Source organism: Diabrotica virgifera, chromosome 9, assembly GCF_917563875.1.
Source record: "Diabrotica virgifera virgifera chromosome 9, PGI_DIABVI_V3a".
Taxonomy (NCBI): domain Eukaryota; kingdom Metazoa; phylum Arthropoda; class Insecta; order Coleoptera; family Chrysomelidae; genus Diabrotica; species Diabrotica virgifera.
Genome location: NC_065451.1, coordinates 98,566,098 through 98,575,139, shown reverse-complemented (window position 1 = coordinate 98,575,139; position 9,042 = coordinate 98,566,098). Strand labels below are relative to the sequence as shown.

General features: G+C 32.1%; 1 protein-coding gene across 1 annotated transcript; it reads left to right on the top strand.

The window, feature by feature from the left end:
* The first annotated feature begins 5,163 nt into the window (after positions 1–5,163).
* LOC126891809 (uncharacterized) lies at positions 5,164–8,462 on the top strand. The gene has a single exon (XM_050661082.1). It carries the CDS (start codon positions 5,677–5,679, stop codon positions 7,810–7,812), a length of 2,136 nt encoding a protein of 711 aa, XP_050517039.1. The 5' UTR covers positions 5,164–5,676; the 3' UTR covers positions 7,813–8,462.
* The last annotated feature ends 580 nt before the right edge of the window (positions 8,463–9,042 follow it).

The following is a 9,042-nucleotide window of genomic DNA, read 5'->3' as shown; positions in this document are numbered from 1 at the left end:
AGAATTTGTCAAGTTTATGGGGCATGACGAAAAAATGCATGATGAATGTTATGAATTACCTGCTGACATTTATCAAACCGTAAAATTGTCAAAATTTTTAATAGTAATGGAAAGGGATTCTCTTCCTTTAGAATATAAAAGAAAATCGCTTGAAGAACTAGATTTTCACCACGATTGAGAAAAATGCGGAAGAAAATAAAAAAAGCAATCTTCAAAATACGAATATTAATTTTCCAAGTATTGCAGGTATGCAAAAAGTTAAAAAAAAGTAAAGCGTTGGTTGCAAAAGATAACGTTCTGGCTCAAACAAGTAAAGAATTTAAAACGGACAGTGACGATAAGTACTATCCAAATAAAAAAACTACTCAAAGCATCAAAAAACCAAGCAAGGGAAGATTCCGAATGCGAATCATATGTGCCTCCACGAAGAAGAAATATTAAAAAACAAACCTTTTAAGAGAACACTTTTCAAATTATATTCAAGATGGCGTATATCCATCTAGATAAAAAGATGAATTCCAATATTATAAAATCAAAAATTCAACATCTTATAAAAATAAAATATGTAGGTATGGCACATGTAAGTTTTTTATATGATGCTTAAGTGAAAATATAGAAATATTTTTTTTTACTTTTTGTTGCTATTTTTATAATTTTTTTTTAATTCTTAGATATAATAAACATCTAACCAACGCCTCAATTAAAGGGTTTGACATTAAAACAAAACATAATGAAATCATTTTTGTAGAAAAAAAAAATTAAATAGGTACCTAAAAACCTAGTTTTGAGTTTTTCTCAAAATTTTTTGAGATTAGGATGAAAAGACCACTACACAAATTGTAGATTTTTTTATCGCCCACAGCTTTTGCGTTGAATTTTTTTAAACGATGCAATGTTTAGCTAGAAATTTCAGAAAACCATTTTCGCCCTTAAAACCACCCCACCTTCACCACCTTATGGATTATTTTCGTACACTTTGCTGTAAGAATACGTTTTGTTGGAACATTTTTACAGCTATGTATACTAGTTCACTGATTTTTAATTAAAATTTTTAAATAAACCGTTGACACTTTTTTCTGTGAGATAGGTAATATGTTTATTGCAAATAATAAATTATATCGTTAAGAGCCTTTATAATTTTACTGTATAAGAGCAATAATTCACACAAAATAACTTGGCTTAGCTTAATTTATTGCAAAATACTAGCTTTGGAATATCTACTAATAAAAAATTTTTAAACATATAATCCAAATAAACCATGTTCATATCTTAAGCTTATTTAAAATATCAAAAATAACCATCCTTTATTTTTAATGTAAACAACAATAGAACATGTGAACAAATTCCCACTATTTCTTTACCTATATCCGTAATAAATACCTATACTACCTCTCGCTGTGCACCAAAGTTCGACCCACTCAATCCTTTATTCATTTTCGAATCTTTGGCAACGCCGTCTGAGGCAACAACGTACCGGCTTTCATTCTTAGCCATATATAGTTGTGAGGCGATAGCGCATTGGATTTAATCGTAAATTTATATATAAAAAAAACATTTAAAATCGTTTCCCCTCTTTAGAAATTCTTAATTAGAAAGTTCCCCTCATTGTATATATGCATATATTTTTTGAAAAAAAGAACTACAAAAGGGTGAGGCGAGGTCGTCATAGTTTTCACCGCGAGGCCTTTTATCGTTATATATATATATATATATATATATATATATATATATATATATATATATATATATATATATATATATATATATATAAAACAAGGCTGAAATATTGGGGTAGCAGCAATCTCAAAGAAAACTCTTTATAATAGTTCCAAGCTTTTTTTTTGTTTTTAAGTGTTCTGGATTTTTGGTAACACAAAGATAGCAATTATTATTGATTTCAGTTAGCCTATTTGTTAAATACTGTCTATTTATGATTGTAGTTTCCCTGATGATGAAAATAAACATTTTCGAAAGCTTGGAACTATTATAAAGAGTTTTCTTTGAGATTGCTGCTACCCCAATATTTCAGCCTTGTTTCCTAACTGTTCAGCAAATATTATATACCTGTTATATATATATATATATATATATATATATATATATATATATATATATATATATATATATATATATATATATATATATATTGTGTAATTATATTGTTTATAAGTGTTTTTTTGTAATGTGCAGATATCTAATAATAACTTTTCAACCTATAAAAATAGTAATTGTTACTTTCAAAATTGTTAACTAGAATAAACGTATGTCACATACTTCTTAAAGTTCCCTTTCCTATCGGAGGTTGGATATCATAATGGCTATGGTCACTTTGCTGGCTGCTGCTCTGAACAGTTGTAATGAACTACAGTTAAACCATTCTCTAGTGTTCATAAAAATCTACGAGGAAAATAAAATTCCTGTAGCTGGCTGTATACAATAAATCACAAAAATACAAGATCCTTTGTGAAAGGTATATTTAAAAGACCCCAATAAGGGTTACATCACAAAACAAAACGTTTTCGGATTAATAGGTAATCCATCATCAGTGGTAAGCCCTAAAATAGTAGGTATAACCTAATTAATAATAGACAATGTTATAAAAGTTGACTAAGGTTAAGAATTGACAGAGGCCATACTTACAATAGCATGCATGCGTGAGCCACCAACAAGTTATGGGTGAAAACCCTTTAAAAATAAAATTTATTTTTAATAAAATTTATTTTTTAAAGGGTTTTCACCCATAACTTTTTGGTGGCTCACGTATGCATGCTATTGTTAGTATGGCCTCTGTCAATTCTTAACCTTAGTCAAATTTTATAACATTGTTTATTATTAATTAGGTTATACCAACTATTTATTTTTTAAAGGGTTTTCACCCATAACTTTTTGGTGGCTCACGCATGCATGCTATTGTAAGTATGGCCTCTGTCAATTCTTAACCTTAGTCAACTTTTATAGCATTTTTTATTATTAATTAGGTTGTACTTACTATTTTAGGGCTTAACACTGATGATGGATTACCTATTAATTCGAAAACGTTTTGTTTTGTGATGTAACCCTTATTGGGGTCTTTTAAATATACCTTTTACAAAAGATCTTGTATCTTTTCTCGTTCCTCAGCCAGGAGATACGTCTTCTTCCTATGCTTCTTCTTCCTTGGATCCTTCTTTGCATAATAATTCTCAGCAACTCATATTTTTCTCCGCTGGTAATGTGACCCAAATATCCCAGTTTTCTAGTTTTTATACTGTTCATAATTTCTAACTCCTTATTTAAACGTCGTAGCACTTCAACATTGGTAATCCTTTGAACCCACTGAATTTTCAGTATTCTTTTGCACACCTCATTTCGAACGCTTCTATTTTTCTTATGTGTTGTCTCTTCAATATCCAAGCTTCCATTCCGTATAGTAATATATAAAATATATAGCATCTTAGAGCCCTCAATCTGAGAGGTAACTGAAGGTCTTTGTTTGTAAGCAGTGTCTTCATTTTTATAAATCCTTGCCTTGCAGTTTCAATTCGGACTTTCATTTACTTGCTTTGGTCATTTTTGTCATCAACTCAGGTTCCCAGATATTTTTATGTCTTTACTTTTTCTATTTGGGTTTGCTCTATCATTAACCTTTCATTTCCATGTTGTGTTTTTGAGACAATCATAAATTTATTTTTAGTCCGTATCAAATGCAATAATCGTTAAGTCTATTTAGTAATTCTTGTAGCGTATTATTAAATCAGACTCCTCTGAGTCCTTAGATTGAATCAGAGCTAGATTAAGAAGATAAAAACAAAGGTTTTAATAGATTAATAGTCAGATTAAAATCTCTAATTAAAGTCTGATTGTGTATAATAAGTCTCATTTTAAATTATTGTGTTGTTACTAAAATCTTTAACATTCATTAATTGGCGCAGAGTCAGTACGGAAGTGGAAGAGTCTTTATAGATCCTCGTTACTTTTAAGTGTTTGTCTACTGTTCCAAGAACCAGCCCCAGGGAAACCGTCTGAAGAGTTCACACGAGGGATTTAGCAGTTAGAAAAGAAGTTAGAAGTCTTCAGGAGCAAAGGAATGCACATCGGCATCGTCTTTATCCTGAAAGCGAGTTATATTATTACTTAGAATTCAGATTAATTTTTTGAAAGAGGTATTATTAAATCAGACTTCTCTGAATCCTTAGATTGAATCAGAGCTAGATTAAGAAGATGAAAACAAACATTTGAATAGATTAATAGTCTGATTAAAATGTAATTAAAGTCTGATTTAAGTGAATTAAAGTCTGATTTTAAATTATTGTGTTGTTACTAAAATCTTTAACATTCATAATTAGCGATTCCAGGGTGTCTGCCATTATAACGGTGTCATCAGCGAATCTTATGTTATTTACTGTTCTTCCGTTTATAGAGCTTACATCACTTAGCTCCGCTATCGCTTTCCAAAATATGGCTTCACTGTACACGTTAAACAGTAGATGTCATTATCTTTTGTGTTATCTTGTCTTTTATATGTACTGCAAGTATTTTATATACAACGTTTAGTAGGGCTATTCTCCTGTAATTATAGCACAAACTTTTGTCGCCTTTTTTGTGAATCTGACACAGTGTGGCTTCAGTCCATTCTTTTGGTATATGTTCTTGTTCCCAAATTTCTTTTATCAGCTTTTCCAAATGCTGAATTAGTACTGGTCCTCCACATTTAAACATTTCAGCTGCCACTTCATCCTTACCTGGGCTCTTGTTTTTCTTTAGTTTCTCTATTATTTCTTTATTTCTTTTTCATTAGGCGGTCTTTCCTGTATTTCTTCTTGATCGATATTTTCATTCGGTTCTTCTTCCTCTTCTTCTTCTGCATATTATGTTGTGGGAATTTCGTTTAGAAGCTCTTCGAAATATTCCCTCCATCTCACAGTGGGCCGAAAAATTCAAAAAGCGGCCATAAATCGATTTCGATGAAAGTATTAGTCTGGCTTTCAGAATTTGTAGGTACTCCGAGAAATAGATAAATAATGTTTTCCTAGAATTTGAAGCAGGTAGAAGGCATATTGCGGCAGCCATCGGTTCTCAAAACCAGACTTTTGTGTTAGGATCATTTCTTTGCGAACATTCATTTAGTGTACTACTAAATGTCAACTAGTGAATGTGTGTTATATAGTGTCTGACTCAAGTGGTTAATTGTACAGAAAACTTTCTCAAGGTATGTATTTTCATGTTATATAAATACTTATGAATCAAAGTTAAATTAGTATACATATAGATATAATTACTATGTAGTCGATTTTATTGAAAATTTTATATTATACTTTAAAATTATGTTGAGATATAACATATTTTCCGATCCGATCCGGCTTTGAAAAAATATTAAAAAAATAGCTTGATCATTCCCTAATAACATACTAAAATTTGATAGGCGCCTTCAAGCGCCTTTTTGAGATATTTTGGTTTTGCTTATCGATATGCATGAACCATATCCAACGAATGTATTCTGTAACCATAACAGCACATTTTATTTTGTTATTTAAAATGTAACACCTAGTAATTTCTATTTTCTTGTTGCGTTACTTTATTTACCTTGATAGAGAATATAGTTAAGTTTGTTCGTAATGGTGGTTGTAAGTCTTATTTCATTTGCGTCTTCAAAAAATTTTTTTTATGTAATGTTTTTCTATATTTTTCACAGTGAAAATGGTCACCAGAAGGCAACTGTTTGACGTTTTGTATGAAAAGGATAAGTTACAACGTTCCAGTCGCACAGAATATCTGTTCAAGTATTTGGTGAGACACTACAAAATTGAAAATGATGCAGACGCCATGTTAAAAATGAGGATTTTCACTTCAAAGTTTTGCAACGTCGTTTATGCAAAGCTTGATCAATGTGGGAGAAAAACGGATAGATTTGTGAAAAATAATACAGCGTGGCTAAGTGTATGTGTATTTGAAGAAACTGGATTAGAAATTGATCCGAATGCTGAGCCACAACCAGGAACTTCATCTGGAGGTAGGCGTGGTCGTCCAAGCAAAGAATTTTCTGCGAGTAGTGTAAGATCAAAACGTCGAAAGACTTCAAAGCTGTCATCGACGTTCGAAACCGAGGAGCTTACTTTAGCTGCAAGGAGAAAACTAAAGACTGAAGGAAAAGACGATGCCGCAAAACTTGTCTCTGAAGCACTTTTGACTCCGACTCGAGCCGGTAAAATTAGGACAGCTTGGCAGAAAACTCAGAAGTCAAAAAAAATAATTCCACTCACCCCAGATGAAGCGCTATCAGTAATGATTGAATCAAAAGATACCAAACATTCATATCTTGTTCACAGACGAATAGCAAAAGAACATTTTGCTGATATATATCCGTCTTATCACAAGCTTCGAGAAGCAAAATTACGCTGCTATCCCCGAAAAGAAGGACAAACTGTAAGTGAGTCATGTGCAGAAATATTATTACAGGACCTCTTAGATCATACAGTTAAACGGATAGTAGAATTGCAAAAACCAGTTCTTCGTTCATTATCAACTGAACTTCTAAAGAATTTGAAACTGTTGCTGAAATGGGGATGCGATGGAAGCACCGGTCATTCACAATACAAGCAACTTTTCTCCGATAATAGTTTTGGTGATGGCGATTTATTTCTTACATCCATAGTGCCATTACAGTTATATGCGGAGCAACCTGGACAAGATAAAATTATTGTGTGGCAAAATCCCCGTCCATCGTCAACTCGATTTTGTAGACCTATACGCTTTCAGTTTAAGAAAGAAACGAAAGAGCTGACGGTACAGGAGACATCATATATAGAAAATCAAATTTCAGAACTTCAACCCACTATTGGTATGCTGGATAGTGAAGAAATTGCAGTTTCTCATGTTTGTGTGATGACGATGATAGACGGCAAAGTGTGTAATGCAATAACGGAAACAGCTTCTTCACAAACATGTTATATATGTAAAGCAACCCCCAAACAAATGAATGACATCGAAAAACTATTAAAGAGGGAAGTTGTCCAAGAAAATTTGAAATTTGGATTGTCAACTCTACATGCCTGGATCAGGTTTTTCGAATGTTTGCTGCACATTTCCTATAGATTAGAAGTTAAAGTTTGGCAAATTCGAGGAAGTAACAACAGAGCAGTTTTTGAAAACAAGAAACGTACCATACAACAAATTTTCAGAGACAGAACAGGTTTGCTTGTGGATATACCTAAGAGTGGAGGTAGTGGAACTACTAATGACGGCAACACAGCTCGACGATTTTTTGCTGACCCCTCACTGTCTAGTGAAATTACTGGCATAGATAAAGATGTCATTATGCGATTTGGTATTATATTACGCACCTTATCTTGTGGCTATGCAATCGATGTGCGAGCTTTTGAAGAGTATTGTTTGGAAACCGCAAAACTGTATGTCGCTAAATATTCATGGTATTATATGCCTTCTAGCGTGCATAAAATATTACTCCATGGAGCCATAGTAATCAAGGAGGCTATTCTGCCTATCGGTCAATTGTCAGAAGAAGCCCAAGAATCAAGAAATAAGGATCTCAAAAGTTTTAGGGAGAAACATACACGAAAAATTTCGAGAATATCAGGAAATCAAGATTTGTTAAACAGGCTCCTTATAACTTCAGATCCAGTAATTTCATCTTTGCGGCAGTACCCACTCCGAAAAAGTTCAAACATATCTTCTGAAGTTGTATCCTTGTTGAAGGCGCCCTCGTTAGAATCAATGGAAGCAGATTCTCTTAGAGCTCTACAACTTAATATGGAAAGCCGCCAAGTTTCTTCATCCGACGAGGAAGACGACAGCGCGAGCGACGTAGATTTTTAGTGGTAAGCATACTATTGTATTTACAAGGGCGGATCTAAGGGGGCCCAGGGGCCCATACCCCCCTTGGGATTCACATTTTGAACTGATTATAAAGTTAAAAATTAAATTTTAGTATTTAAGTATATCAAAGTAAGTTATAAGTATAATCTTTTAAGCACTAATATATTAGATTTTAAATAGACTTTATTTCATGCCATTTTTACCCCCTCCCTTGCTAGATTTTTCTATCGCTATGCCCCCCCTTGAGACTTTTCTGGATCCGCCCTTGTTTATTTATTTAGAAGCTAATAAACTTGTTACAGAGCGGAATTTTTATTTTTATACCTATTACCAAACATATTTTGATAAATTTCTCTAAGTTTTTTCGAATTTGTACCTAAATAATTTATAATCTTACTATACTTAGTAACAAGTAACGTATTTTACGGTAATTCATTTTATTTTGTTAATATTTTTTAACCATATAAACAATTAATTGCATAAAGATCGAAAAGTCTACTCAATGTAATTATTAACCTTATGGCCCCCCTAAAAGTTACGCCTGGGTAGTTTAATTTTTTTTATTATTTTTTCCTTTAAAAGACTACAATTTTAAAGCCCTTCAGCCCATTTTCAGATTTTTGACCGCTTTTTGCATTTTCTGGCCCACTGTGCATCTGTTCAGTATTTCTTAGTCGCTTACTAAATTCCTTCCATTGCTTTTGCTACCAATTGCTTTTGTAGTGTACAAATAAGTTTGCTTCTGTAATGTACAGTTTTTCGCAAATAACTCAAAAAGTAAGTATTTTGTCGACAAAAACGTTCTTAGCAAAAATATAGCCTGTAAAAAAAATGGTGTGACGCGTGAGGTCTCTGGACCTCGTATAACCAGAGTTATAACCAATGAAAATAGGTTCATATTCGCCAAATTTCAAATAGAATATTTCGACGTGAAATATCCAAAAAATTAAGCACTTTTTGGGGAAAACCCATTATAACTTTTTTAAAGTGTTTAAAAAGATCTTTATTTCTTTTTTTTCATAAAAAGTTTCTAGCATCAAATTTAAGCAAGTTACGCTCAAAATAAATTAACCCCTAATTAGCAACTTAAATGAAATTAGTCGTTACCGTTCCACAAATTATTTTACTTATGTTGTGTTTATATGATCTGTAAGTTTCATAGATTCAAAGTGCTTATTTTTGAAAAAATTGGGTTTCAAAGTAAAATTTTCAAAAATTTTAATTTTGACA

What these genes read in the sequence shown, in the direction of transcription:
- LOC126891809 (XM_050661082.1), top strand. Translation starts at nt 5,677, where the DNA reads ATGGTCACCAGAAGGCAACTGTTTGACGTTTTGTATGAAAAGGATAAG.